Source organism: Macaca nemestrina, chromosome 9 (assembly GCF_043159975.1).
Source record: "Macaca nemestrina isolate mMacNem1 chromosome 9, mMacNem.hap1, whole genome shotgun sequence".
Classification (NCBI taxonomy): Eukaryota; Metazoa; Chordata; class Mammalia; order Primates; family Cercopithecidae; genus Macaca; species Macaca nemestrina.
Window position 1 is genome coordinate 143127289 of NC_092133.1, and position 27915 is coordinate 143155203.

General features: G+C 47.1%; 1 protein-coding gene across 10 annotated transcripts in view; it reads right to left on the reverse strand.

Moving 5' to 3' along the window:
• LOC105490806 (WD repeat domain 37) overlaps positions 1-27915 on the reverse strand; it is a 121683-nt gene that overhangs the window by 44834 nt on the left and 48934 nt on the right. For 5 of the 10 annotated variants that reach the window (XM_011756705.3, XM_011756707.2, XM_011756704.2 and 2 more), the window contains 4 exons: positions 27417-27558; positions 8248-8382; positions 7600-7714; positions 601-3533 (listed from right to left, as the gene is read on the reverse strand). In XM_011756705.3, coding sequence (XP_011755007.2) covers positions 3402-3533; positions 7600-7714; positions 8248-8382; positions 27417-27558 — 524 coding nt within the window. In that variant the 3' untranslated portion in view covers positions 601-3401. Of the gene's footprint in view, positions 1-600; positions 3534-7599; positions 7715-8247; positions 8383-27416; positions 27559-27915 lie in introns of those variants that run through there. The other 5 variants (XR_011608400.1, XM_011756711.3, XM_071070549.1 and 2 more) reach the window with 2 other exon arrangements.

Here is a 27915-nt window from a genome sequence, read left to right on the forward strand (position 1 = left end):
AGGCCTCCGCCTCCGCCTCAGCCCCAGCCCCAGGCGCCCAGCCTAGGCCTCAGCCTCAGCCACAGCCACAGCACCAGCCCTGGTCTCAGCCTCGGCCTCAGCTTCAGGCATGGCCTCAGCCACAGTCTCAGCCTCCACGCGTGGGTCGGACATGGCCATGCACCAGGAGCCTCCAGGAGCCACTCCCAATCTGGTTTGCATTCTCCCACAGAAAATGGCACCACTTTCTGTAACTTTTTTTTTGTTTTTTTTTTTTTGTTTTTTAACTTTCAAACAAGCTTACTGCAATGAGAACAGTATGAGCATTTTTTTGTACTGAGGAACTTTACCAAAAATTGTGTCAAACTGTTAACCCTTTTGAAAGTTTTCAGGGTCCTGATGAGGGATGAAGCAGCATAATTATATATTGTTGAATGTTAACATAAGAGATAGATAGAAAACACAACTGATTTTTTAAGCCTGAAAATTTTTCGAGTGACCAGTATTATATTTGTTCAATTTCTAGGTCATCGTGATATTTATATAGTCATTCACAATGTTTCACCAAAGCAAAACATGAAAAACTGTAAAAATAATAAAAGACTCCCAATAACACAAAGCTTTTATAATAATAATTATGGAACATGGACATTTTAATGAATTTCATATTGCAATGAAGACACTCAACACTTAGAGACAATTATATCAATACAATAAAAACTGATTCCACAGAACACTTATAAATGCATACATTTTCCTCCAAAGAAACATGTTTTTCACAGATTTAAGTAACAAATGATTTATAGAGGATTCTTCAGATTCCAAAATATGTACAGAGTTTTTGTCTCTACTGAAACTGATGAGCAGTGGTTGAAAAAGAGTTGTTTTGCCCAACAGCATGGCTGTTAAGAAATCCTGTATTGATACACACTTTTCAGTAACCACACATTTTCTGTCTATCATTAAATGAAATTCTGGACACATCAGCATACAGGACAAACCTGTTCCCACTTCCAAACACTGTTTCACACGAGATCACATGTGGTTGACAGTATGACTTAATTTAGCCACACACACATGCACACGCACATACACGCACCATCCCCAATCTTGTCTGTGACTCCTGATTAACACACGCAGCAGTGGATGAGCTCACATTAGAAGATGACACAGCAGCGAACAGCAAGGCGCCCCCGCTCCTGAGAGCTGTGCCTGAGCACCGCAGGGCTGCGCCCCGAAGGACGTGCAGGAATCCAGTTTCTGAGGTCCCTCCAGTTCGCTGGAGAAGGTGAGCAGCTGTGGCAGTGAAGGGCACCAGTGTGCCTGGAACTCAATGACCACTAGGAATATTGATTTTTAAAAGCCTCAAAAATGTTTAATCTGGCAGAGATCTGGATTTGGCTATTTGCAGCCATTTTTCAATGTTCCTAACCATCATCCTAAAACACCCAGACTTTCAAATTAAACCCCGAGGAACCCAAGCAGGCGGCCTGTGCAGTGGCCCCAGAAGCTGCCCTGGGCTCAGACCTTTGCATGTGCAGTGCGGGAGGCTCTGGGAATTGGACCTCCGGCCAAGAGAAAAGCGAGGCCCCAGCAACATCTGGACACAGCACAGCCCTGCATCAGGCAAGTTCGCTCAGGACAGCAGGAGCTGAAACCTGAGAGTCTAATCAACCAGAGGGACCAGGTAGGCTCCGTTCTCAGAACAGTGCAGTCAGGAAACAATGTCGGACAAAAATACAACACATTTTTTATCTGTAAAATCAAATGACTGAAATATTTGCTGTTTGTCCCTCAGCCACGTCAGATCCATCTGAGGTCGTTATCAGTTATTCTTGGGCCCCAGGCTGTCAGTCATTTCAGAGTCATTCTAGATGACTTAGATTCAAAGTTCCTCGGGCCAGCTCCTGAAGACCCAAGTAGGGAGGTGCCTCTCAGCCCTGGCGAGCTGCACCAAAGGACGGGTCCAAAAGTCCCACGTCCTAATGCACCTGCATCTACCAGTCACCAGATGGGTTCCCTCCTACCTCACCATAAAACGGGGCAAAACACAAAGACCTGGGGGTGTCACATGACAGCTGCAAATATTACCTTCCTCTGTCTCTCCAAGTGGTGAGCCTCCAGGTGGACATATTGAAAGGACTGAAAATACAAGAGGCAAGAAATGAGAGCCTCTTTATCAAAACTGTAACTCAGCAAGAAACATTAACATACAGATACCAGGTGAGCAGTATTTTCCAAGAAGGCAAGAACACCAGGCTACCTCAGCAGTAGCGGGACTGGCACTGAGAGGCGTCCCCACCATGGGGGCTGGAAGTGTCTCGTCACCGGGGCCTGCTGGCTGCGGCCATCAGCTTGTGCGCCTAAGTGGAGAGCCTACACCTTCAGGACACGTCGGTGTGACTGTCTTTCCTGCCTTCTGAACTGAACTCAGTATTCCAGCTATAAACCAAAGTGCTCCAGCCAGGCAACAGTGAGACCCAAAGTTTCCCAAAGACCCGTCTCTGAGGTAGTGTTGTTGGCTCTCAAACACCACCACGGGAGTGAGCCCATTCGGAAGCACACGACCGAGGTGCGGAGAATTAACTGGGCTCTGTGTGCAGGCGGCAGGGCCTCTTATCAAGGTCGTCACATTCAATGGACAAGTCATTTGAAACATCTAAAGCCTGTTTATAACCATAGCTATAAATTAAAGTGCTTTACATTTTGCTTAATATTTGAAATCGGTGATTAGAATCCTATTTCAAAATTTGCTAGGATGAGAGCTCAGGAGATTGAAATGATTTTCTATAAAAAAGCAGAAAACTTTTCTTTCCTAAAGAAACTCCAAATGGTGCAAATCCAACATCCCATGCTTTTTTTTAACTTCTCAACTCCAGGTTACCTTTGCAGAACTGTAACAGAAATCAGAGTGGAAGCTAACTACACGACAGCACGTGCTGAACTTCACGCGAGGTAAACACAAACTCCCAGAGCGATCCTGCTGGTCACCAGCCAACACAGGCAGCCCCACAGTCTTCCCAGCACAGGCAGATACATACAGTTACTTCAGGGAACGCAGGACTGCTGACGCCGCAACGTAATACAGAGGTTCACATGTAATTCACACAAATGTAATGCCCTACTGTTCACCTGTCCAATGTCAACAACTCACAAGCATTTCATGTGCTACATGGGAGGTGAGCTTCGCCTCTACTGCCCAGAGGACCCAATACACACACATATACAAGACAAAAGTAAAAAATACGACCACACATTTCTCTGTACATTTCATGCAAGCTGGGCACTATGTGAAAAGAACATATACAAAGCACCCTTCCCAGGGTCAAACTCTCACAAAATGGCTGATTAATATGCAGAAAAGCCTGCACCCATCAAAGGTCTGTGCTGGCGAAGAGTGAAACTAAGGACTGCCGGTGCCCTTATTTTTCTTGTAGCAATGCAGGGATGTTGATGTTCCAACCAATGGCTTGCCGGTCAAACCCACAGGTGAACAGATTGCACACGGGGTGGTCTTCACTCCATGCCGAGCAGCACACCATTCTCCTGTGACCCTAGTGACGATCAAACAAACCAAAATCAGTGCATTATTCCCGAAAGTAAGATTTATAAGACCTCAGCGAAATGAATAACCACATCACTCAAAGTAAGAAAGTTACAAGAAAATAACATGGTGCCCAGGATTAGTCCCAAGGACTGCGTAGCACGCACCGCCAAGCATGGACCATGGATCATGGACCACCAAGCATGGACCATGGATCACGGACTGCCGAGCACCAACCACTGCCGAACACAGACCACCGAGCACCCCATGGATCATAGAGCATGGACCACTGAGCACTGACCGCCGAGCACGGATCGCCGAGCCCGGCAGAGCCGCCAGGACGTGCAGCCAGGCCAGGACGAGTGAGGCCAAGATGCCGGTGAGCACAAAGGTTGGTGGAACCTGCCCCAAAACCACTGTATGACTCCTTCTTTAAGAAAATACGAGTAAGATTACAGTCAGACAAAATAAACTAATGATCAATGTGAAAATTTTGAATAAATGAGGCTAGGAGATATTTAGGGGTAAATTAAATGATATTCACTCAAATACTTCAAATAGGATTTTAACAAATAACTGGCTTCGGTAATGAACTGGAAAAATACATTTGGTGTCATATAAAACAAGGATAAATAAATGGCCTTTTAGGTAGATTCCTGCCATCTTCAGCAATTCCAGTTAAATATCAGCATGTTGGAAAAGTTACTGCAAAATATGTGACAGAGCAATAACATATCGGTGTGTATGTAGGTAGCAGATGCAGGCTCTTAGCCAACACTTAGAATGTCTGTAAGCAGTGCCTTAGGACCCATCTGCATTTTCTAAATTACACAACAGCTCTGATACATTGCTATTACAGCATAAGGTACAAGAGTGAGTCAGTATTAAGTAAAGCTGACAGATTAAGAAACACCCAAAGAATGGCATAAAATTTTCCTGCAAAATATTCACATATAAATATGCTATTTATACATCTGGAGAGAGAACCACAATAGCTATTTATACATCTGGAGAGAGAATCACAAAAGGCCAGAAAAATAAAATAATTGTAAGAAAGACCACATAACAAAGGCTTACAAAAGGCACAAAAAAGGAAGCAGCAATGCATCCATTAACTGGCAGTAAAACCAAGGCTGTGGGCAAGAGCTCTTCACAGTGAAACTCAAGGCATTTGCTGCAGAAGTGCCAAAGACAAAGAGCTTCCAGAAGAAAGCCAGCCAGGCTTTCACCCCGGCAGAGCTCCCATGGGATTTCCATCTCTCGTGCGCCCACAGCATTGCCACCCAGGAAGCAGATGCACCCCGAAGATGTCCCATGCCATCGTGGCAGCCCCAGTGCACATGATGTGCTGCTCCAGGACACTCAGCACGGGGCCCAGTGGGCCTCCACTTCGCGGGGACCCTCATGCTCCGTGAGCCTCCACTTCGCGGGGACCCTTGAGCCCCGTGGGCCTCCACTTCGCGGGGACCCTCACGCTCTGTGAGCCTCCACTTCACAGAGGCCCTCATGCAGGGACCCTCACACCCCATGAGCCCTCACTTCATAGGGACCCTCGCGCCCCGTGAGTCTCCACATCACAGAGACCCTCACGCAGTGACCCTCGCGCCCCATGAGCCTGCTCTTCACAGGAACCCTGACCCTGGACCTCCTGACTCTCCACTAAGCTCGCTTTCCCAAAACTCAGGCTGGGAAGTGACACCTACTCCAGCACTACAGGGAAATATTTTCAATCAGTTCCTTTCACTCCACTACTTAAAGGCTCAAATAAGTGTTTTGTTTTCTCTCTTCCAAGTCGGTCAGCTGAAGAAGTAGGAACAAGTCGGTGATTTCCAGCAGGGTTCTGCGACACTGAAAACCACATTTATTTATCTGAAGAGGTGTTACAAGTTCTAAATAAAGTTAAATCACATTCATTAATCTTAAAAATAAATCTATTTCACAAGTTAATGGGTGCAGCACACCAACATGGCACATGTATACATATGTAACAAACCTGCACGTTGTGCATATGTACCCTAGAACTTAAAGTATAATTAAAAAATAAAAAATAAATAAATCTATTTCACATACCACTTTAGGAGGGAATAAACCCAGGCACAACAGAATCCTACAATGTCAACAAAGTTGAATGTTCACAGATAACTGAAAAGAAAACTGTCTACACAGAATTAGGGCCACAAAGAACCATTCAGAATTCCATTTCTCTGAGGGAAAATACTCTCAAAGTAATAAAGTCGTAATTCATAGTCATAAACAAATAGTTCTCATGAATTTGTGCTTCAAAATGCAAACTTCACATGCTGCACAGAAATTTTACAATTCACACAGGCATGTTGAAAAGACAACATTCTACTATGTCTAAGATGCAGCTGAGAGGACACATAAGTGATACTCAGCTGTTAACAAAACATGAAAAGATTCCCCAGGACAAGCAATTTATGGCTGTGTTAAGGGTTGTGAAGCATATTTTAGTCACTCTAATTTCATGAAATTTTTCTACTCCACTATTTTGATGTGTATCAAGGAGTAAAAACATCAATAATTGACTTCAAACAGTACACTCTCACGCTGTGAAGGGGACTGAAGAGACACCCGGTCTCAGTGAAGGTCAGTTCCAGAAAGTCTGTGCCACTTGAAGAAAAGGTGTTGCTGCGCTGAGAGAGCCCCCACTTTCGCACGTGCCTCCCGGATCACCCAGCCTGCCTGCAGTTTCTGAGGCTCACACCCCGCAGAGCAGCTGCAGCCCATGAGCCACGAGCTGGTCTCCAGACTGAGCCACAGAGGCACTGAGGGGGCCACCGGAGTGGCCTGCAGGCATGTGCGGCCCTGGGCAGCCACAGGAGGCCTTGGGGAACAAATCCATTTACTCACACAGGTATCCAGACAGTACCCCAACAAGATCAAAAGACAGGAAAGAAGGATCCTCTATGAGGGGTCCCATTACACACAAGGCTGGGGAGACGCTGCCTTGACCACGGGGAGTTTCTGTGCATCGCAGCTGCCCCTGTGACCTCCCAGGGGAAAGCCAACAGCAAATGCCGCCCACACTACAGCAAAGCCCGACTGCAGAGCTCATCAGAGTCGCAAGGGAATTTGAACACTGGCCCCCAGGCCCCCTGGGCCTCTACATCTGTGCGGGTGCCGCGGAGTCTCGATTCTCTTTGCGCCTTCCAGGCAACCAGGACAGGTGGGCTGAACAGCACATAGCAAGAAACTCCCTCCGCTGTCTTCCAAAGTTAGCAAGGAGCAACCCTTCACTAACAAGAAACTGACATTTAAATAGATTTTTTCCTGTCGCAAGAGCCTGCCATAGAAACGTGTTTTTCTGGCTGGAGGTGGAAGAGATCCCACCTTAAAGACTCCCCAGTCTACAACCAACCTGGCTTCTGCCTGGCCACAATGCCCACTCAACACTTCCAGTCCGTACAGACACAACTGCAGACATCTAAAACTGCTTCCCTACAGAGCTGCCACCACTAACACGTGCACCAAAGGGCTCGTTCCGCATGGCTGTGAAACAGAGGAACTGCATGTTTTGTTTATTTTTAAACTTAAAAACTGACCATGGTATTAAGAACACTGGGCTGGGTGCGGTGGCTCATGCCTATAATCCTAGCACTTTGGGAAGCTGAGGCAGGCAGATCACCTGAGGTCAGGAGTTTGAGACCAGCCTGATCAACTTGGAGAAACCCCATCTCTACCAGAAGTACAAAATTAGCCAGGTATGGTGGCACATGCCTGTAATCTCAGCTACTGGGGAAGCTGAGGCATAAGAATTGCTTGAACCCGCGAGACAGAGGTTGCAGTGAGATCACGCCACCGCACTCCAGCCTGGGCAACAAGAGCAAAACTCCATCTCAAAAAAAAAAAAAAAAAAAAAGAACACTGAGGTAGGTGTGGAATAACTCGGGTGTACAACTCTACTTCAACTTTAAATTTTATGAACTCTAAATACAGCTCAAGTATTTCCAACGAAAACTTAGCATGCAAAGACTTAGTAACAAATAAGAACGTAAAATATCTCTACCCGTCCTCCTCCACCATGCCCTGCGTATGCACACCGACCGTGCTGTTACCTGTCGGCTGCTCCGGGGAAGCCGTGCCAGGCGCACTCCTGACATATCAAACAGTCTCACTTGTCGGTTGTCATGGGGGAGGGCTATGATTTTTTGGCCGACACATACATTGATCCTGCAAAGAGGTAAAAGTGGGTTGTGTATAAAACAGTGACACTGTATAAGTTTTTGAATTTACAGATAATGAGGCAGGAGGTTCCATATTATTCACATTTCAAGGCTAACTACATTAACACACTGCGTGTGCCACCTGCTTACGGTATTCAAAAGAGACCAAGTTACTCACACGTAGCTACAAGATCACACAGACCCCATGCACACACACACAATACACACACACACACTGCTCAATGGTAGAACCAGACCCACCTAGACACAAGACTAACCCTCACAAGAAGTCAAGAGAAGCCCTGCACGTCTGCCACAAATGGGTCATTCTCATTCTTACAAATCTCACCGATCCTACCTGGTTTTAGGCTCAGTTAGTTTAAGTTTTCATGGAATACTGAAACTGCATTAGAGGACAAAGGAACCTAACCATTGTTCCCAGGGTTCTATCAATTAAACCTCCATGAATAAAACATGAAATCACAATAAATCCTTTCCCACCAGACTACGCCACTTACTTAACCAACAGTTTGACGTTACCTGTTAATGGCAGAGTCCGTGCGAATAGTTGCAATAGGGGATCTCATATTTTTCAAGTCCCAGACTTTCACCGTGCGGTCATCGCTGCCTGAAACCACGTTGTCTCCCACGGTGAACACAGCAGAGGTCACAGTGCTACAAGCAGAGGGCACAGGGTCAGACACAACAGCAGGTGCAGGACGCGACACCACACCCCACACACAACCCTGACCAAGTGGGTGGGAAGGAGGTCAGAGAAGCGCAAACTCACAGCTGTCTCCTCTGCAAACTGCTCCCGCCTCCCAAAGCCTCTCCACCAGTGCAAGAAAAGGACACCTGATTTCTTCCCAGTGGATTAGAAACACACAGTCCATTCTACTCTATTCCACATCTCCAGGCAACGGAACAAACAGAACATGCCCAAATGTCTACACATCCAGGTCTATGGCAGAGAATTTAAAAAAATCCATTCCAACAACACTCTCAATCAATGTAATCATAACACAGGAGTTAGAGAAAAACATTCTGACAACTCAACAATTCAAACACAGACAAAGAACTTGGAACAACATTTTCCCAAAGAAGATACACCAACAGCCAAGAAGCTCCACACACCAGCATTCACAGTAGCATTACTGACAACGGCCAAAGAGATGCAAACAACCCACATATCCATCAGCAGATGGATTTAATGTGGCGTGTACACACAATGGAATATTATTCAGTCGTAAAAAAGAAACTCTAACACAAGCTACGACATGAATGAACTTTCAAGAATCCCCCCATCTAAGATCCCTGGACTAGGCAAATTCATAGACACGGGAAGTAGAACAGAGGTTCTCGGGGTCTGAGGGACAGGCAAGAATAGTTTCACAGGCACATCTAAGATCCCTGGACTAGGCAAATTCATAGACACAGGAAGTAGAACACAGGTTCTCGGGGTCTGGGGGACAGGCATGAATAGTTTCACAGGCACATCTAAGATCCCTGGACTAGGCAAATTCATAGACACGGGAAGTAGAACAGAGGTTCTCGGGGTCTGGGGGACAGGCAAGAATAGTTTCACAGGCACATCTAAGATCCCTGGACTAGGCAAATTCATAGACACAGGAAGTAGAACACAGGTTCTCGGGGTCTGGGGGACAGGCATGAATAGTTTCACAGGCACATCTAAGATCCCTGGACTAGGCAAATTCATAGACACAGGAAGTAGAACACAGGTTCTAGGAGTCTGGAGGACAGGCAAGAATAGTTTCACGAGTGCAGAGTTTCCATTTGAGATAATGAAAAAGCACGGGAAATAGTGCTGGTGGTTGTACAACAATGTGAATTGATTTAATGCCACTGAAATACACACATAAAAACAGTTAAAATGGTAAGTTTTATATTATGTATATATTTAAACACAATTTTTATCTTAAAAAGTTTGAGGAGAAAAATTCAACATCACAACCACTCTTGGAACCTGCTTATATAAATCCAAAATAATAGTTTTCTTTTTAATTCAAATGTGTTGAAATATGTGGCCCTCAGGGAGAGGGGCTCAAGAAACCAAAGAGGCCCTGAAACAGCTAAGATGGGAGACACACCCTAAAGATGAAAAGTACCATAAAAACAAGAAGAGATGGGGAAGAAAGGTTTCATCAGTTTGTGTTAAACTCTTTCATCAACTTTGCTCTTGAAATGTAAAAAACAGTGTATGATATGGTGCTAAGTATATTAAATACCCTTACTAGTGGTGAAATTGGATTAAACATATAAACAAAGTACATTATCACTTAAATTGCACTGAGAATCACTGAAGAAACCCAGGCAAAATCTACAGAGGAAACCACGTCCTCACTGGCTGAGGCTGTGCTGGCGGTGGCTGGGGCGACTATCTTAACCAGCAATCAAAGGAAAGTCTCTGGCACTTGCCAAAAGGTATTTAGGACTCAAATAATAAAACGACATTTGAAGAAGAAAATTCAATCACCTCTTTGCTCACTGGCAAAGTTCAGTAAAAAGAGTGTGATAAAAACCTTACTTTCCCTGTGAGCTCAGGGCACACCATCCAGGCAGGATCCATAGCTCTCTTCAGCAGTGGCCAGGGGGTCTGCATGTCCTGCCTGGCTCAGGGCTGGGGTGGGTCTGCGTGCTCGCCAGTCCCCCATGACTGGCCCACCCAGGAAGACATGGTCTGACTTCAGGGCACAGTGGGCAGATCCTGAGATGCAGGGGCAGTGCCCTCTCGGAGAGACACAGGCTTGACCCCTACACTGTCTCCCAGGGCACAAAAACTGGGGTCACTCACTCTGTACAGAGGCTCAAAACCCACCTCACCCCTCACTAAAGCGGCTGAGATACCTACACAGATGATAAGCATGTGAATTTCCACCTATCCATTAAGGAAGTGTCCTCTTGTCATCACAAATCACTAATTTACGTGGACCAAAAGCTTGGTTTCCACATCTACCCTCACCAAGGTCCAGTCCATAAAAATTGCTTGGAACTCTGGAGTCCAATTAAATGCCAGTTGTCCCAGCCACTGAAGCTGTACCGTGACATGGGATTTCATGCTCTATGCGGCCCTGGATGAGAGGAGCACCATCCAGTCATCAAGCCCATTTATGAAAATCCTCCTCATTTTAAGTGGACACGAGCTGAGTTCTAATTAAGTCTAAGTTCCACTGCATTAAGACAAGGTTTTTAAAAATATAACATCAAAGTACAGCAGAGCTACTAAGAATCAAGGAGTGTCAACAACACCTGGCAACACGCTCTGACACTGAGGCCCCGGAACACAGTCGGGATGATGTGGCAGCGACCGTTTTCACGTCTGCCTTCTCAAAGGCCTGGTCGTGGTGCCCACAGCTGCCGTGTGGATTTGCTGACACTTATTCCCCCGCTCGGGGCCCTTCCCTGGGGTGCGGCATCCTGGCCTGTGGATGTAGCAGCCGCCCTGCCCAGGTCCATGAGAAACTAGAGCAGGCCCCTCCCCAGGGGTGACAACCAACATCTCTCCTGGGGGGAAACTGCCCGACAGGAAACCGCGGCATCACACGGGGCAGGACACGAACAAACGCCCAGCCGGGTAACAAGGGCAGCACGGATAATGAGGGCTGCACTGGTAACTACAGCAGCATGAGCAGAGAAGAGAAACTCTGCAAAATCAACCCAGTAACGCCTCCAGATTCTTCATCTAAAAAAATAAAGAACAACGTGAGGGCTTGACTATGAATCAGACGCTGCCATGCTTCAGTGAGAAGGTTACAATGAGGCTTAGAGGACTCCGACTGCTGGGGGAGCCTGGAAGAGCGAGAGGAGAGCTGCCCCCGACTTCTCTCTGAACTGGAGTCTTCAGGAGGTTTGGCCAAGTTAAATTTCAGTGAACATTCTGCTAAATTAATAGGAAAAAAGGCTCAACAAAAGATCGCCTAACCCCATGTTAATGAAATGCTGAAAGACATTAGGTTTTTAATAAATCACAATCCTGACAAGTATTGTCGGACATCAAAAGAAAAAAGAACTGGCAAAGAGGCAGCAGTTTCCAAGGCACCCTCAGCCCACAGGTCCCAAGGGGAGGCTGGCGCGCACGGCCGTGCACTGGAAATGGTTCCGACGCTGCCAAACTCCGGCAAACTCATTTATCTTGTCGTGTGGGGCAGCCGAGCGTGCTCCTCCAGCTGACAGTGCGGCACCTCCTCGCCGCACACCACTGCCTGGTCTGGAACATTCCGCTCCCTCCGCGGGTCTCCATCAGCGGAAACGCCGCGAAGCTGGCATCCTCATTAGGACCAACAGCTGTCTCGCAGTCACACAGAGACACAGAACCGCTTCTGCATAACAATCTGCCGAAATTTCACGGCTAAGGAAAAGAAGACACGATGTGGAAAACACTGGGCCACAAAGCGCTGATGGGAGTGCTTTTCCGGCACGACATCAAACACTGACGATCGTTTCCTTTCCTATTTTTAAAACGCAGCTTCCTCGAGGTAATGTGTTTACCTCTGAGGAGCACGCCTGTGTGTCCACAGAGAGCAAGGGTGCTCCAGGGGGAGGCCTGCAGACGGCAGTTCCTTCCTTGGAACCCAGGCTTCTCAGTCAAGGCACTGAGAATAGATCTTTGAAAATGAAGAGCTGTGAAACAGGCACCACTGTGGCTTTATTATTTTGGCAGGTCAACTGTTCTATTACAGTGCTGATACAAAAGTACAACACCTGTGTCACCAACAACCCTGACCTTAAAACAGTGCTCTGAGTAAGTAACCAAAGGACACCCCAACAAGCCAGCCCAGGACCCCCGGGTGCCCCTCGGAGAGGGGGCTTCACAGTGCAAGGGAAGATGTGGGGTAGCTGCGTTGTGTTCAGAGTCATCAGAGCCCTTCCTGCAATTTCTAAGCTATCTGCATGAAATCCAACTCCTAACACATTAATCAGGTCTTCCCTTCACAGCCAGGCAGCCCAAATGCACACTCGGGGTCTCCGAAGCTCCATCCCGGCCTTTCTCATCACCCACATCTTTCGGAATTCAAGAACTCACACAAGCATTCGTTCGACGAACTCGGAGGACTGACCAAGAAACGGAAAAGTCACATTCCAATAAGACACATTTCTAAATACTCCTTGATGGCTACCTCCTAAAAAAGTGGACCCTTAAAATAAAAAACTATCAAAGCAAAAATCAAGTATGTATCACACGTGATTCTTTTTCAGAATTTCAAATTCAACTGTTCCCTGGAGAAGTCAGCTCTCCTAATGCATAGTTCTACCTCAGTAGTCTCATGGGGCCATGCTACTCTCCAAACCCCTCAGCAAAAATAATGAGAGATTTCCCAACTAAGTCACTGATAAGGGCTGCACCACAGAACTGTTCATGCAACAAATATTTATTAAGCACTGGCTGTGTGCAGGCCCTGCTCCTCCTGAGACAGTGTGCAGCAGAGGAGGAGGTAAAGTCACTCCAGTGACGCCTCCCTCCTCCCAGTGAAGGGGGCAAGTGACCGGCCACTTATAAGGTCAGCAGTGTTAGGCACACAATAGCACCCTAAGGGCTGGAAGTGCTGCCAACAGGCATCACAGCAAAGCTACAAGAAGCCTCTGCAATATCCACGTTTACCACAGCCCACAGAGAAGAGCTTCTAAAGTGACTTCAGACTACGCTAAAGCCTCCCTAAGATCTGATTAACTGAATTAATAAGAACCTTTCCACAGACTATTCAAACAAAACATTTAGTTCAGTACAACCTGACTACCTCACCCAGCCAAAAATAAGGTTCTAAAGATCAGGTCCATGAACTATGGGGGCACAGTGAGAACACTCTTCTGCTAGCTGAAGAGCATCACCTTGGCTATGACACAAAGAAAGAAGACCCATTACAGAAACACTGATCTGTGGCGCCTGGACTCAGTAACAGCACTCAGCTCTGTGATCTCTGGACTAAGCACACAGCACTCAGCTCTGTGTTCTCTTGCTCTCTTCTGTCTCGTGTACTGATCTTATCATCCTAGAATGTCAAGGCTACTAAGGACAGAGACTGTTTCTTACAACTACTGCATCTGCAGGAGCCTATACAGACATATTTTCCAAATAGATGCTCTTGACTTGTTGTGCAGCACAGCCTTCTGGTATACAGAAGAAATTCCTAACGCCCATGCACTCATGTTCTTTCTTCATAGGAATGGCCCTGAGTCTTTTATTCAGGGTTCATTTTCATCTCTACATATCAGTTTTAGAATGTTCAGGAGCAGTAAGTAAGAGAAATCGGTGGGATTGAATGAGAAACAGCGTTAGAAACCAACACAAAAATGGCAAAAAGCAACAACTGACTTCCAGAGAAGCCAAAACAAAACAAAACACAACAGAGACAAACAGTAACACCCAGCCCGTGAGGCCATCGGGGCAGGGAGGCAGCGTGGCAGTGCGTGCACACTCCTAAAGCACTGGTATGTCCCTCTCTTACACACACACACACACGAAATAGTCTTTTTTTACAAAGTGTTGGTTCTTGAGGGATCATTGGAGAAATCGCTTCTGTGGAACATCGTGCTCTCCAAAGACGGTGTTAAATGAAGTGTTTCTCTGCTCTGCTGCTGAGCACCAGAAACCCTGCAGCTCAGATGTGTGCAGGGACTTCAAGCAGAGCTAGCTGAGGGTGGCTGAGTGCACACAGCACGCAGATGCTGATCAGAGGCTGCCAGGCGACCCTCACGTGCCACCCAGGCCCTGGCTCTGCAGTGGACATGCACACAGCATGGTCATCACCATCTTTTCCAAACGTAAGCTGATGCTTTAGGCAGTCACCCCTCCCCATTCTGCCCCCTCTGCATATCATGCTGGTTTCTGCTGACTTGTGGACTCAGACACCCGCCCCTGTCTCTGGAGTCTGTCCTGAAGTACCTCACAGTTAGGAAGTTTCTAGTATGTGTCAATAGCGTGATGGCTGTCTTACAGTTATCTCAAAGAAAAGTGACGGAATCTGACAGGTCAAAACAAAGCTGTTAAGTAGAGCAATTCAAATGCAATTTTTCCTTAAGTTCTTATTTTATTAGTTTCTGAGTAGCCCTTCTTAAATGAGGAACTTTAAAAGGGTAAAACAGAGATACACTAAATCTCCTCTCACTTTTAAAAACAATATTCTAACTTGGAAACAATTTTAAAATGCATCAACAGGCAGCCAGGCATACTGGGTCACACCTGTAATTCCAGAACTTTGGAAGCTGAGGCAGGAGGATCACTTGAGGCCAAGATTTCGAGAGCAGCCTAAGCAACATAGTGAGACTCCATCTCTACAAAAAACACAAACATTAGCAGGTAGTGGCGGCACAGCCCTGTAGTCCCTGCTACTCAGGAGGCTGAGGTGGGAGGATCACTTGAGCCCAGGAGGTCAAGATTGCAGTGAGCTGTGATCATGCCACTGCAGTCCAGCCTAGGCAAGACGGTGAGGCCCTGTCTCAAAAAAATAAACCAATAAAAATTTTAAAACATGCATCAACAAGGGACTGGCTCAAGAAGTTACTGTTACGTTCACACCACAGGACACTGAGAGAGAAGGACGGAGCGGCAGCTCTGCAGGTGGTGGCACGGCCAGCGCTGCTCTGCTGGTAAGAGACAAGGATTCTCCTTTGCACAGAAAGAACCACGGGGCCTAGGTATGCCCAGGTGCGCACTATTATCTGCTAACGTCTCCTTGGCAGTTTCTATCGTCACAAGACAAAACAGTCACTAGCTAATATACAGGAAACACCCAAGACCACCCCTGAACACGACTGCTGCAGTGAGGTCCTGTTCCCGCCAACTGCTGCCCACTACGGTTCTCTGGAATCTGCACCATACTCAGACCAACCAGCAAAGCTCAGAAAAGCTATCACGGGGGACAGTTGGAGTCCTCAGTGACCCTAGCCTCAGTTTTACAATAACCTTGGATATTAGCCAGTTATTACTAAGAGTTGTATTTATATAAATCTATACACTTCCTCAAAATAAAATCACATTTATTAATTTATGCAGCAACATGAATAGAACTGGGGGCCATTATCTTAAGTGAAACAATGCAAACACTGAAAGACAGAATGTGTGTCCTCACTGGCAAGTGGGAGCAAAACTACGTGCACAAAGGGACAGCGGAGGACTGACAGGGCAGAGACCCAGGGTGGGGTGGGTGACAGGAGGACTGACAGGGCGGAGACCCCGGGCGGAGTGGGTGACGGGAGGACTGATGGACAGGGCAGAGATGACCCAGGGCAGAGGGGATGACAAGAAGACTGATGGACAGGGCAGAGATGACCCAGGGTGGGGTGGACATAGGACTGATGGACAGGGTGGAGATCTGGGGCAGGGTGGATGACGGGAGGTTGCCTGGTGCGTGCAATGAACGTCACTCCAGTGAGGGGTACACTAAAGGCCCTGGCCTCACCTCAGTGGAGTACATCAAGGTAGCAAAACTGCACTCACACCCCATGAATACATAACAACATTTTGTTAAAGTACTCTAATTTAATATAATCAAAAAAACAACCACCAAGCTTTCAGGCATATGGGTAGGAGATGTAACACTGACAGGAGACACAGGCCCGGCAGCCTGCAGGTCGTCCTCATCTCCATGTCACTTCCACCCCAGAGGCCTTTCCACAGGGCCCTGTTGTGGCAAAGTCACCACCTGGTAGATGACTGGCTCTCCACCTTCCTCACAGACAAGGACTCAAAACCCATCACCAAAAAGAAAGCAGATCTGAAAGTGGAAAGCAAACTGATTCACAGACCACATGCGGCCTTTCCAATGCCCACCTCCCAGGCGGCTGGCTGGCCGGACAGCACCCAGAGGCCCACACCCGAGCTGACGCCTGCATGGTGCCTGTGACCAAGCACAAAGGTCAGGTGCAATTAAAACTGCCCATCATCCAGTTAAAAATGTCACTTTCCAAATATCTTTTTCCCTTTAAAAGCATAAAGAAAACTGTTAACACCATGACACAAGGTGCGAAACTGTTTACCTTTCTGAGCACATGATCTAGAACTGAGTGTTTAGTACCAAATATCTCCCCCAGGTGTTTGGAAATAAAAGCACACAAAGATGTCATCACTTCAAAGTGATCATTATAATTTTCCAACTAATTTTTTAAAATTTTGTTTGGTTAGATGTGTGTTTTGTTTTCTTTAGAAGAAAGCACCAAAGGCCACATTTGGGGAAATAAAGTTAAAATCATTTGTAAAGAATTAAAAAGGAAGAAAACAAAAAAACTTTGCATCCTCAAATATCACATCCATGTTGAGATGATCTCCTGTTTTTTTCTTTATCCGCATTGCAAATACTGCCAGCCTGGCACCAGGCAGAGCCACCCGCCACCCACGGAGGAGGTTTAATGGCCAGTGACGCCTCGCCTGTCAGCTCCTTTTTATAGCAACCAAAATTTAAAAGTTAAAAAAAAAAAAAAGGAAATGGGGAGGGGAGGAAAACTCTACGGGGTTGGGGTGTGCTGAGGGGAGTCTGAAGACTGAGGCTGGGATCTAAACAGGCAAATGTCATGACAGCAAAAGCCTCTTGCAGGCACGTCTATTCACCCACAGTCCGCACAGTGAGGGCCCACGCTGGAACAGCCTGCGTGTGGGTTCAGCCCCCAGGTGTGTGCAAGGGAATGCTGCAACCAGGAGAGGGCCAGGCTTATGGAATTACACTGCCAGGTGAAAAACACACAAACAGAAAAGAACTTAGTTCAGGTAAAAAGCACTGACTTCCAGCTGCAGCTCCTGGTGGTTAGGACAAACACAGGCAATCTCAGAGCTTCTGCGGGTTCCGTTCGTTCCAGACCACGCTGTGAGGTAAAGATCACAGTAAGGCAGATCACACGAGCTGTCTGGTTTTCCAGTGCATACAGAAGCCACAGCCATACCATCCTATATTCTATTAAGTGAGCAACCGCATTACCTCTGAAAACACAATGTGTGCTTTATAAGTAAGATAAATTTTACCACTGAAAACACTAACAGTCATCTGAGCCTTTGGTGAGTCATCATCTTTTCGCTGGTGGGGGGGGTCCTGCCTCGATGCTGACGGCTGCTGACCGTTCAGCGTGGTGGCTACTGAAGGCTGGGGCTATTTCTTAAAATGGACAGCAATGACGTCTGCTACATCAACTGATTCTTCCTTCTACAAAAGATTTCTCTATCGCATGTGATGCTGTTGAAAAGCATTTTACCAAGGCCAGGCATGGTGGCTCACACCTGTAATCCCAGCACTTTGGGAGGCCAAGGCAGGTGGATCTTTTGAGGTTAGGAGTTCAAGACCAGCCTGGCCAACATGGTGAAACCCTGTCTATTAAAAATGTAAAAATTAGCCGGGCGTGGTGGCAGATGCCTGTAATCCCAGCTACTCGGAAGGCTGAGGCAGGAGAATCATTTGAACCTGGGAGGCAGAGGTGGCAGTGAGCCAAGATAGCACCACTGCACTATAACCTAGACAACAGGGCAAGACTCCTGTCTCAAAAAAAAAAAAAAAAAAAAAAAAAAAAAAAAAAGGCATTTTACCCACAATTGAACTTCAAAACTGGAGTGAGTCCTCTGAAACCCTAACCCTACTGCTGCTTTACCACTGAAGATTATGGAATATTCAAAATCCTTTGCTGTCATTTAAACAGTGTTCATAGCATCTTCACCAAGAGTACATTCCCACTCAAGAAACCACTTTCTTTACTCATCCATAAGAAGCAGTTCCTTGTCCATTCAAGTTTATCATGAGATTGTAGCAATTCAGTTCCATCTTCAGGATCCACTTCTAATCCTAGTTATCTTCCTGTTTCCACCACACCTGCAGTGACTTTCTCCATTGAAGACTTGTACCCCTCAACGTCTCTCAAATTCCTGTGACATTTTGACCTTCTCCCATGAATCACAAGTGTTCTGAATGGCATCTAGAATGATAAATCCTTTCCAGAAGGTGCTCAATTGACATTGCCCAGGTCCATCAGAGGAATCAATATCTATGGCAGCTATAGCCTTACGAATGTATTTTTTAAATAATGAGACTCGAAAGTCAAAATGACTCCTTGAACCATGGGCTGCAGAATGGGGGTTGTGTTACCAGGCATGACAACATCCATCCCCTTGTACATCTCCAACAGAGCCCTTAGGTGCACTGTCAATAAGCAGTACAATTTTGGGAAAAAAAACACTTTTTTCCTGAGCAGTAGGTCTCAACAGTAGGCTTAAAATATTCAGTAAACCATGGTATAAACAGATGTGCTCTCATCCAGCCTTTGGTGATCCATTTATAGAGCATAGGCAGAGTAGGTTTCACATAATTCCTAAGGGCCCTAGGATTTTCAGAATGGTAAATGAGCACTGGCTTCAACTGCAAGTCACCAACTGTACTAGCCCCTCACAAGAGAATCAGTCTGTCCTTTGAAGCCAGGCAATGACTTCTCTAGCTAGGAAAGTTCTAGATGACATCTTTTTTAACAGAAGGCTGTTTTGTCTACACTGAGGATTTGTTATTAAACACAGCCATCTTCATCGATGATCTCAGCTGGATCTTCTGGAGAACTTGCTGCAGATTCTCCATCAGCACTTGCTGCTGCTTCACCTTGCACTCCCATGGAGACGGCTTCTTTCCTTAAACCTCGTGAACCAACCTCTGCTAGCTTCCAGCTTTTCTTCCGCAGCTCCCTCACCTCTCTCAGCCCTCACAGAATTGAAGAGAGTCAGGGCCCTACTGTGGATTAGGATTTGGCTAAAAGGAAAGTTGTAGCTGGTTTAACCAATCGAGACCACTCAAACTTCCTTCATATCAGCATTAGGGTTGTGTTCTTATCACTTGGAGTAGCAGTTTTACTTTCCTTCCAGAACTTTTCCTTTGCATTCAGAACCTGGCTGTCCGGTTCAGGACGCTCACCTTTCACAGCCTCTCTGCCTTCGCCACGTCTTCCTCACTAAGCTTTGTTCATTTCCAGCTTTCAAGTGAGGGACACGAAACTCTTCATTTGAACACTGAAAGGCCGCTGTAGGGATGTTAGTTGGCCTAATTTCAATAGTGTTGTGTCTCAGGGAGTCAGAGGCCTTAGGAGAAGGTGACAGACGAGGGAATGGTCAGTTAGTAGGGCAGCTGGAACACACACGATTTATCGACTAAGTTCACTGTCTTCTATGGGCAAGGTTCCCAGGACCTCAAAACCAATAATAACAGTTACAGCAAAAGTCACTGACCACCCTCACATAATCACAATGAAAAAGTAAGAAATATTGTGAGAATGACCAAAATGTGACAGAGAGACAGGAAGTGAGCATGTGCTGTTGGAAAACTGGCATCAACAAACCTGCTCAGCCAGGGTTGGGCTCCACAGATCTTCATTTGTAAAAAACATCAATCTACAGAGTGCAATCAAACAAGGTATAAGAAATAGCCAAAAAAGGCCGGGCGCGGTGGCTCAAGCCTGTAATCCCAGCACTTTGGGAGGCCGAGACGGGCGGATCACGACGTCAGGAGTTCGAGACCATCCTGGCTAACACGGTGAAACCCCGTCTCTACTAAAAAATACAAAAAACTAGCCGGGCGAGGTGGTGGGCGCCTGTAGTCCCAGCTACTCGGGAGGCTGAGGCAGGAGAATGGCGTAAAAACCCGGGAGGCGGAGCTTGCAATGAGCTGAGATCCGGCCACTGCACTCCAGCCTGGGCAACACAGCAAGACTCCGTCTCAAAAAAAAAAAAAAAAAAGGCCGGGCGCGGTGGCTCAAGCCTGTAATCCCAGCACTTTGGGAGGCCGAGATGGGCGGATCACGAGGCCAGGAGATCGAGACCATCCTGGCTAACACAGTGAAACCCCATCTCTACTAAAAAAATACAAAAAACTAGCCGGGCGAGGTGGCGGGCGCCTGTAGTCCCAGCTACTCGGGAGGCTGAGGCAGGAGAATGACGTAAACCCGGGAGGCGGAGCTTGCAGTGAGCTGGGATCCGGCCACTGTACTCCAGCCCGGCGACAGAGTGAGACTCCGTCTCAAAAAAAAAAAAAAAAAAAAAAAAAAAAAGAAATAGCCCCCCCCCAAAAAAAAAAGGGGGGGGGGGAGAAATAGCCACCAACAGCTGAATTCCTGTGACATACTGAAATTTTCAAATTAAGCCTTCTTATTATTTTTAAGAATACATACCACAACTTCACATTTCTGCTATATGAAGTATCTAAAATTGCTTTTCATATAAATCAGTACACATTGGGTCACTAACAAACAGTCAAATAAAAACAGCCACACAGTTACACCAACTAAGTAATACCATGGTAAAATTCCTGCTATAATACAGAGATGCCATAACACAGAGTGAAAAGAAATAAGACACATCAAAAGGAGAAAGTGACAGGTCCTTCTAAACACGGATGATCAAAGCCTTTAGCAGCTCACAGCTCGGAGCTCCAACTTCTCCAGCTAAGATAACGACCACACGTTTCAGGAGACCCATTTCGCTACACTTTTCTTTCTTACAGTGAAGCACGGGAACTCAAACTTCAGTCTTTCAAAAAGGCACAGAATTCAAGTAAAAGTACGAGGATTACAGTAAGCAAAAAATGAAAGTGGGGAAAAATCTCTCCTGGAAACTGGATCACAAAACTGGGCCAGTTACCGTTAAGCCTTTAGAGCTACTTCATGCTTTAAGAAAACCCAACATACAGCAAGTCACCTTAACTAGACAGTTAATTATCTACACTATAAAAGACATTAGATTCTAATACTGTATTAAAGAATTTATGCTGAGTTCCTACAAGTGAAAATAAGCCCTAAGAAAAAACTTTGAAAACCACATTCCACACCATGTTAATATAAATTACGTAACAAAGGGTACTTTTAGTCACACACGTTGAAGAAATACTGCCTCTGTTTAAGCAATATCACTAAAAACACCCTGCATACAACTTTTTGGCCTACATCAACAAGAACAGCAAACTTTCTAAGAACGCATGTCTGACTTTTGCTTTCAATGCTGAGGAAAAGAACTGGTGAAAAGGACTCAGGATCGCCCTGGAAAACCGACAGAGCTACTTCCTGGATAAGCGTGCAGTCCTGCAGGCCTCAGGCCGGGCCCTGGGCAAACATTCCCACCTATCAGGGTGCCAGGCCCCATGGGTCTGGGCACTAACAGGCTGGACACGCATCGAAGGCTCACAGATGTCCTTGGCGATGCGGTGGCCACTGCAGAGAAGCCCTCGGAGCAGAGGATCCCTCAGAATGACATGGTGGCAGGGAAGGCAGGAGACCCAGGGTGTGCTCTTACAAGTCACATTCAGAACGTCCCAGACAAGTGATCGAACGGACACACATAACCTGGCCATTTCTCTTAATCAGGAACTAAACCCACACCCCGGACCTCACCCAGGTGTGCTGTAGCGCGGATAGACATCTTAGAAACTAAAGCCGCACTTCTGCTGTGGGGCGGAAGCACATCCGAGGAACTAAAGCCACACTTCTGCTGCGGCGCGGAAGCACATCTGAGGAACTAAAGCCGCACTTCTGCTGCGGCGCGGATGCACATCTGAGGAACTAAAACCGCACTTCTGCTGTGGCGCGGCTGCACATCTGCTGTGGCGCGGCTGCACATCTGCTGTGGCGCGGCTGCACATCTGCTGTGGCGCGGATGCACATCTGCTGTGGCGCGGATGCACATATGAGGAACTAAAGCCGCACTTCTGCTGTGGCGCGGATGCACATCTGAGGAACTAAAGCCGCACTTCTGCTGTGGAGCGGATGCACATCTCAGGAACTAAACGCGCACCTCCGTGCGCTGCAGCGCGGATGCACATCTTAGGAACTAAACCCGCAATTGGCGCCTCAGGTGTGCTGTGGCGCGGATGCACAGCTCTACACTTTTGTAAGGATCACGCACTCTGTGGGTTTTATTTGGTGTACTGGCTCGAACCTGCAAAACCTACGCCAGAGACAATGGCAAGCGGTACTAAGACGATGCCTCAGATGAAACATTTTTGTAAAATTTCTCATTTCCTGCTTTTCTCATTATGAGGCATGTCTAAAGGCTTCCTGATCTGATGTCAGGAAGAGTTTGTGTTCAATAAAGGCGTCCATGGCTCCACCTGCTGACCAAGCCCTCATCCTGCAGGAGCACAGCTGAGGAAGCACCAGGCCGGTGAGGGGAAGCTGGATGTCCAGGAGCCCAGTGGACTCGCCCTGACGCAGCAACAAAATTAGCACCAAAGAGATCTTTTCAAAACTTATTTTTGGATGTACACATAAACAAGATACGCTACTTCATGATAATTTGAGTAAGAAACGAAAGCATAAACGATCTGAGTAAGCCTGGCCCGGGCAGGTCTGGTCCACGTTCACCTCATGCCCACGGTTCAGGTGAGTGGAAGCATAGACTACAGCTTGGAAGACCCATGTGGGAGAGAGGGCACACGGAATTACACACTCCACCTTACTCTACCCCCACACCTGATTCCAATAGAAAGACATAAACCCTAGGAAACTGTATTCATAGGTCCACATTAATATGAACTCCTTCAAAACAGTTACTACATTCTTCATAAGTACAGCTCTCTATAAACCATTGTTTCACGTATCCACCAGCTACAAAAATTTACCACAAATTAATCAGATTTTTTTTTTTCTGAGACGGGGTTTCGCTCTTGTTGCCCAGGCTGGAGTAAAATGGCGCGATCTCGGCTCCTGGGTTCAACCTCCTGGGTTCAAGCAATTCTCCTGCCTCAGCCTCCCAAGTAGCTGGGATTACAGGCATGCACCACCACACCTGACTAATTTTGTATTTTTAGTAGAGACAGAGTTTCTCCATGTTGGTCAAGCTGGTCTCAAACTCCCGACCTCAGGTGACCCGCCCGTCTCGGCCTCCCAAAGCGCTGGGATTACAGGCGTGAGCCACTGCGTCCGGCCTAAGCAGATGGTTTAAAGATGCCACCAGCATTCACTACACTTCACAGTCAAATGGCCAAGAGCACACGGTTGCAACAGCCTTAGAAGCAAAAATATGCACTTGCAATCAACTCCAGTAATACAAATACAAAAACTTTTCTTTTTACACAAAACAAAAATAAAGTATTTTAATTAAACAAGGTAACTGAACAGAGACAACACAGGGCTAGAAGGGTCTTAAATAACACAAGAGGCACCTTGAAGGCACCAGGAGGGACTGCTCTGGAATCACCCCCTAGAGCCAAACCCTCAGCAAACCACCTGGCGTCCTCATGCCTCAGTTTCTCTCTCTCAACTGGGGTGATGCCAGGGGCTCCAACAGTGTCTGGCATAAACCAGCAACTCACCAAGCCCTGGCTCCACTGCATCCTCCTCTGGACAGAATTCTTGGGCCTTTCCATTCTGCCCTCATAGGGGACAGACACGGCAGGGCACACCAGTCTATACCTGCGACCCCCATATCGGAAGCACATAGGAAGCTGCCCTGCTCTCTAGACACAAAACTATCCTCTTTACCCAATTCTCAAAGCTCTGACAGATTTTTGTGCTCCATACAGATGACCAGAGTCAATGCAGTGAGAGCTGCTGGGTCGTCCCAGCCTGGGGCAGGGAGCTGTGCTAGGATGGTAGCACTCGGCCCTGCAGGTGCCATGGGTGGGGGGGTGGGAGGGCACTCAGAAGCCAAAACCAAAGCAACCACAGGGATCACAACCACCAACACCAACAAAGTGCAGGTGTCTATGCTCGCTAACACTCAAAAAACACAGTGCCAACTAACCAGTGTAGACAGAATTACAAAGATCCCCTTCTGCAGGACTCAACGTAACAATGAGCTGAGGCCCTGGACCGAGGAAAGGTCACTGGGGAATTAACATCCATGGAACAGTGTCGCTTCACTATTTGAAACAGGAGAGCACCTCTGGCAGGCACAGCTGCAGACGCCATCTTAACCGCAGGAGTGCTTCAGCACACCAATAGCACAGCAGAGGGGTACTTTAAAGGAAGTCATAAGAAAAATGCAGAATGAGGGGCATTCTACAAAAGAGCACCAAGATTCTTCACCAAAAAACTCAATGTCCTAAAAAGTAACAAAAAATGGGGGAAGGACCATTCTAGATTAAAAGAAGTCAAAGGACATAATATCTAAATGTGATCAGAGAATCCTGATTAAATCCTAGATCTAAAAAAAGTATCAAAGACATTTTGGGGAGAACTCAGTAAATCTAAATATGGACCAGATAAAGGATGCCATAGAATTTTTACTAATTTTCTTATTTGAACAATGCTACTATATTAGGAGAACATCCTTATTCTTAGAAAATGCATGCTGGAGTTTTCCTTTCAAAGGTCTCAGCCAAAGAAAATATACAAGTGTGTGTTACAGAGAGAGGTGTGTATACGTCTACAAAGACAGCAGTGCTGCAATACAACAACAGGCGAACCTAGGTGAAGGGTAAGTGGGCGTGTATTTCAGAGAGAGTTGTGTACACATGTGTAAAGAGAGACAGCGGTGCTGCAATACAACAAGCGAACCTAGGTGATGGGTAAGTGGGCGTGTGTGTTACACTTATGTAGAGACAGCAGTGCTGTAATACAACAGGCAAACCTAGGTGAAGGGGTTGTGGGCGTGTGTGTTACAGACAGCAGTGTGTACACGTGTAAAGATAGATAGTGGTGCTGCAATACAAGAACAGGCAAACCTAGGTGAAGGGTTAGTGGGCGTGTGTTTCAGAGAGAGGTGTGTACACGTGTAAGGAGACAGCAGTGCTGCAATACAACAGGCGAACCTAGGTGAAGGGTTTGTGGGTATACTGTACTACTCTGTTAGTTTTTATGTAGGCTTGAAACTTTTCTAAGAAAAAAGCTTAGGAAAGCACTGCAGGTGCAGGAGTGAGACCATCTTGCTCCTCCCACCCTCTAGGCCTCCAACTGCCCTTCCAGTGAATTCTCATGAGGAACAGCAGAGCAGCCATGTGGCCCCTCTGCCCCAACCTGCAGTGTTGCCAGGTGGCGGGCCCAGGTGCAGCCAGGGCTTTGCTGTGGGGCCCCTCTGCATCTGGTGGACGTCAGGGAGCACCACATCCAAGCTAACATGCATAGGAAGCAGCGCTCCCCGAGCCACGACATCTTCCTCACCGATGAGCTGGCCTGCAGCGGGGTCAGGCCATGTGGCGGAGCTCATGGGGGCCCAGCTCAGTGCCCGCTGCACCCTGATGCAGCAACAACACGGTGCTGTGTTCAGCCACTGACCGCCGGGAGGTCTGTATTACTGTGGCTATCGCTAATGGAGCTGGCAGAATAAACGCCGACCTGATGTCAGGACGGAGTAGTTTAATGCGTGTGATGCCCCCGAACAGACCCAGGCTGACATAAAGATCTCTACGCGTGGTCGTGACTGCTGCCTGCTCCTGTTCCAGTCTCAGAGTCAAGGAATTAGCTTTCCAATCTCAAGCTTCTTTTTGAAAACGTTGTCCTGGTCGGGCGCGATGGCTCACATCTATAATCCCAGCACTTCGGTAGGCGAGGCGGGCGGATCACCTGAGGTCAGGAGTTTGAGACCAGCCCAGCCAACATGGTGAAACCCCACCTCTGCTAAAAATACAAAAATTAACCAGGCGTGGTGGCGGGCGCCTGCAATCCCAGCTACTAGGGAGGCTGAGGGAGGAGAATCGCTTGAACCCAGGAGGCAGAGGTTGCAGTAAGCCGAGATTGTGCCACTGCACTCCAGCCTGGGCGACAGAAAGAGACTCCGTCTATTAACAAACAAACAAACAAAAAGTCCTATTTTCCTTTCCAACATCTTACTAACATTTTGAACGCTAAATCTAAAACTTAGTAACTCACGTTAAACATATAGAACAGATTTTCATATTTGGAGTTCATTTATAAACCTCTCACTGCATGCTGCTTATCCAGACGTGGAGTGGAGAGCAGCACTGGTGGGAGGTTGAGGGGGCATGGAGGAGCGAGGAGTGGCCGGGACAGATCCCACAGGCACGGCTGGCAGCAGACCTGCCAGTGGACCACATGGGACATGATGGGGGAACGGGGAGCAGAGGTTAAAAGAGAAGAACCAGGGAACACTCTAGGTAGACAGCCCCCATGAGTGGGCAGGAAGTCTCATCATTGACTGAGCAGGGCCAGACTCGGGGAAGGAGGCGGTTACAGAAAGAACTGATGAGTTCTGTTAAGACCTTACGCTTGAGTTGCCGGAGAGAAACCCAAGCAGAAAGGGACACACTGGATTGAGGGTCTATGTCTGCGTGCGCATCTGTGTGTGTACCTTCTCCCAGAATATACCACACAGACACGTGTAATAACAAAAACTAGATGGAAAAGACCCAGGAGATGCCCCGTGGGTAGCGGTAACAGCTCCCGCGGCACCCATGGTGGCATGGCCAGCTCCTATGCTCAGCCACAGGCCCTGTGGGTGGCAGTAACAGCTCCCGCGGCGCACACGGTGGCGTGGCCAGCCCCTGTGTTCAGCTACAGGCTCTGGCAGCCCTGCTCTTTTCTAACCCTCTCCACCCAACTCCCCCATTCTGTCTTCTTTAAACTTCTCAAGAGAACATCTGAGGGTGCCCTCTGTCAATCTCCTAGATCCTTTGAAATAGCCAAAATGGAGCTAAATGTTTAGAAAAAGAATAGCAGAATTTGAAAGGTAGTCGTTTTTTTGAAAGATAGTAGAGTTGTAAATACTGAAAATTAAGACTAGAATTAAGTTTTCATGTCAACCCACAGAACTTTTTTCATGGCTAAAGACAGATGTCTAAACTACCACAACTCACTCCGTGTGTCCCTGGAAAACATTCACCGAGTGGATGGAGGGGTCCCTGAAATCCCAGAGGCGGAAAGTCGTGTCGCGGGAAGAAGTCACCACGAGCCGCTGGGTAGGGTGTGTGCAGCAGTGCGTCAACTCCTGGTCGTGCCCTGTAACCAAGATGGCAAAACACAAGGTCATCACCTGAGGAGCACACTGAGAAAAAAGCTTTTCAACAGCACAAGAACCCAAGAAGCCGTCTCTCTTAGAATGTGAACCTGACCTAATGGAATCACTCAGCAGCATGTGGGTCACGGTGGGGCAGGTTTTCCCTCAGAAGCTGAAGTCCTTTCAGCCGTCCACGTCAAAGGAACAGAAAACCAAGCAGGTGCATAACCCATTTTCTGACCCTAACAGTTAGAAGGTCAGGCAAATTAACAGGCTGAATGTGAGAACCACTTAAATCTTAATTCTTTGCTTAGAATATCTTCTAATGATACTACGCTGTGGGTCCTCACTCAAATACA